This window comes from Choloepus didactylus, chromosome 3 (assembly GCF_015220235.1).
Source record: "Choloepus didactylus isolate mChoDid1 chromosome 3, mChoDid1.pri, whole genome shotgun sequence".
NCBI lineage: Eukaryota > Metazoa > Chordata > Mammalia > Pilosa > Megalonychidae > Choloepus > Choloepus didactylus.
Window position 1 is genome coordinate 122,536,525 of NC_051309.1, and position 3,518 is coordinate 122,540,042.

A 3,518-nucleotide genomic window follows, 5' to 3' on the forward strand; every position below is an offset into this window, starting at 1 on the left:
AGACATATTGTGATCAGACTGTCAAATACTGAAGAGAAGGAGCAAGTTCTGAAAGCAGCAAGAGAAAAGCAATTCACCACATACAAAGGAAACAACATAAGACTAAGTAATGACTACTCAGCGGCCACCATGGAGGCGAGAAGGCAGTGGCATGACATATTTAAAATTCTGAGAGAGAAAAATTTCCAACCAAGAATACTTTATCCAGCAAAACTCTCCTTCAAATGTGAGGGAGAGCTTAAATTTTTCACAGACAAACAAATGCTAAGAGAGTTTGCTAATAAAAGACCTGCCCTACTTCAGATACTAAAGCGAGACCTACCAACAGAGAAAAACTCTGGCCAGATGGAGACGATTGCTGGCTTAGCTCAGAGAGGCTTGAAGTTACAGACCCCTGACATTGGCTGATGCTTCGAGATGCTAGCCCTGAGTTTGCTCTGGAGAAGCTAAGAGAGGACAAGCCCAGAGACATTTTGGAGGAAGCCATTTTGAAACTAGAACCCCTGGAGCAGACGCCTTCCCAGCTAATAAAGTGCCTTCCCAGCTAACAGAGGTTTCCCCGATGCCACTGGCATTCTTCAGTGAAGGTATCCTATTGTTGATGACTTAGTTTGGACACTTTTATGACCTTAGGACTGTAACTTTGTAACCAATTAAAACCTCATTTATAAAAGCCAATCCATTTCTGGTATTTTGCATAATGACCACATTAGCAAACTGGAACAAAGGGGTTTTATTTATGATGCTAAAACTTCTAAAATGGTAAAATTTAGATTTTTTTGAGTAATTGGAGAAATAAATTTTTCTCATAGAAGCCAGAGTTTTCATTCTAATTTAACTACTTAAAGGTGTTCTATACATAATTTCTTAGGAACACTGACATCTGAAAAAAAAATTATGTCAAATACATTTATAGTGCTTTCCCCCACCTTCATTTAGTTGGTACCTCTGGTTAAATATCAGACCATAAAGGAGATCACAAAGCAGTGAAAACAGATTTCTTGCATCTGATTCTTGTATCACTAGGAAACATTAAAGCTGAAAATGAACTCATCTAGGAAAATAAAAGAATATTTTTTTCTGACACCCAGGTGTTAGTAATGTCACCTATAGTTCAAAATCTTTTATATGTGAACAATATATATAAGGGCCCACTATGTGCTTGTGCTGTTCAAAATAACATGTTCTCTGTGTAATACCATGGGAAGCACTGGACATACATTATCTCAGTTGACCCTCACAGAAACTCTATGAGGGAGGCACTGTTCTAATCCCTGTTTTTCAAAAGAAGAAACTGAGGCTCAGAGGTTAGTGAAAGATCACAAAGAGAATGGTACATAAGCACCACAGTGTGATTCAGAGCCCACACTCAACACTATACATTACTTCCTTTCTATAGAAATTAGGTCAGTAGTTTTTCTATTGTTCTGAGGTGTTTTTTTTTTCCTTAGCTGTTATATAAAAATTTATCTAACCTAATTTTCAAGGTTTGAGAAATTGTTTTAAGATGGCAAAAGTGGATGTCTCATTAAAAAGGCACTTTGACCTACACTGAAGTTCTCTTGACACACCTCTAATCTCAGAAGTTTTCTATTTTAAAGTGTTACTGCCTTGATTTTGGCTTCTGAGCAATGATTTCACTAACAGTATTAAGAAAGTGATTGTTTTCCCCAGCATCTCATGGTTATCTCTTCTATGAAGATACTGGCAAACAGTGCCAAACTGGTTCATCTTGGTGGTCTTCCAACAGCAAAATGGAACAAAATGTTGAAACCAGCAACAGAGCTGAAACCACTGCTTTCTCATTTTTATCATGTGTCCATGGCTCTAAATCCATTGGTTAAGAGCTGCAGAGGCCAAATAGACATTTTCATGTAGGTTGAATAGTAGGATGAGTGATTGGAGATTGAAGTTAACCACCTATAAGGCAATCATAACATTTTGGTTCAATATGCTTTACATTAATGACAATGTGGGGGGGAAATAAAACACTTAAGGTTTCTTTGTTATTGTTTAAGTTTTTATTCCATAATCATAAACTTAACTTGGAAGGGAGAGGATAACGTAGAACTCAAGGAACTGCAGTGAGATCACAAAGATTATACGACACTGAGAGCAGACCAGGGGAAGTGGGACACTGTCCTAAGCTACAGAAGGAATGGTCTGGTGGTTAAGACAAAACACAAATCAAATTTATTAGGCTTGTCCACAGTTGCAATGTTAATCTTCTTGCTGGTCTTGCCATTCCTGGACCTAAAGCGCTCCATGGCCTCCACAATGTTCACACCCTCTTTCACCTTCCCAAAGACCACATGCTTGCCATTCAACCACTCAATCTTAGCAGTGCAGATGAAAAACTGGGAACCATTTGTGTTAGTGTGCTGATTTAAATCTATTATGTACTTCAGAGAAGCCATGTTATTTTAATCCAGTCTCAGTGCAAACTCATTGTGAGTGGGACCTTTTGATTAGATTGTTTCTATGAGAGTCTGACCCCACACATTCAAGGTGGATCTTAATTAGTTTACTGGCATCCTCTATGAGAGGATGAAAGAGACATTTTGAAGACAGTTTAGAGCCAAAACAGACCCACACGTTTGGAGGTGCTAAGCTAAGAGATGAAGCCCAGAGTTTGCCCCAAAGATGCTACGTGAGAACGCAGAGTCGCTTAAGACAAAGCCACTGGAATCAGAAGCTGAGAGCAGTGCAACCCAGGAGTAAAGGACCAGCACACCAGCCACGTGCCTTCCCAGCTGGCAGAGGTATTCCAAACTCTACCGGCCTTTTCCTCAGAGTAGTTACCTACTCTTGATGGCTTAATTTGGACATTTTCATGGCCCTAGAATTGCAGATTTGTTAACTAGTAAGCCCCCATTGTAAAAGCCAGTTCATTTCTGGTATATTACACTTTGGCAGCTTAGCAAACTGCAGCAATTGGGTTCAGCATTGACCATGAACAAGATGCCAGGACCTGTATGCTACAGGATGAAGTTCTCATCATCAAACTTCTCCCCGTAGATGGAATTCCCACTAGTGCCATTATGACATGTGAAGTCACCACCCTGGCACATAAACCCAGGAATAATTCTGTGAAAGCAGGGACCCTTACAAACAAATCCTTTCTCCCCAGTGCTCAGAGCACAAAAATTTTCTGCTGTCTTTGGAACTTTGTCTGCAAACAACTCAAAGGAAATGCGGCCCAAGGGCTCACTGTCAACAGCGATGTCAAAGAACACGGTGGGGTTGCCCATGGCTGTGGGCAGGGGACTGCAGCAGTGGGTGGTGGCGTCTGCCAGGTGCAACACTTACATTTTTAAGTGCAGTATCTTTAATGCATAATTCATCAACATCTATAAATTTCTGTTTGCATTTTTTTAATCTTTATTTTATTGAGATATATTCACATACCACGCAGTCATACAAAACAAATCGTACATTCGATTGTTCATAGTACCATTACATAGTTGTACATTCATCACCTAAATCAATCCCTGACACCTTCATTAGCACACACACAA

The 3,518-nt window shown here is 39.7% G+C and overlaps 1 protein-coding gene across 1 annotated transcript; it reads right to left on the reverse strand.

Annotated features, from left to right (window-relative positions):
* Positions 1 to 2,147: 2,147 nt before the first annotated feature.
* Positions 2,148 to 3,251, reverse strand: LOC119530406 (peptidyl-prolyl cis-trans isomerase A-like). The gene is made up of 2 exons (XM_037831466.1): positions 3,022 to 3,251; positions 2,148 to 2,352 (listed from the first exon to the last, which is right to left on the reverse strand). Exons 1-2 carry the CDS (start codon positions 3,249 to 3,251, stop codon positions 2,148 to 2,150), a joined length of 435 nt encoding a protein of 144 aa, XP_037687394.1.
* Positions 3,252 to 3,518: the final 267 nt, after the last annotated feature.

Excerpts from the sequence above, each read along its gene's own strand:
- LOC119530406 (XM_037831466.1), bottom strand. The coding sequence starts at position 3,251 with ATGGGCAACCCCACCGTGTTCTTTGACATCGCTGTTGACAGTGAGCCC. Across the intron at positions 2,353-3,021 it reads AATGGCACTAGTGGGAATTC|CATCTGCACTGCTAAGATTG; the intron begins CATCTACGGGGA and ends TTCCCAGTTTTT.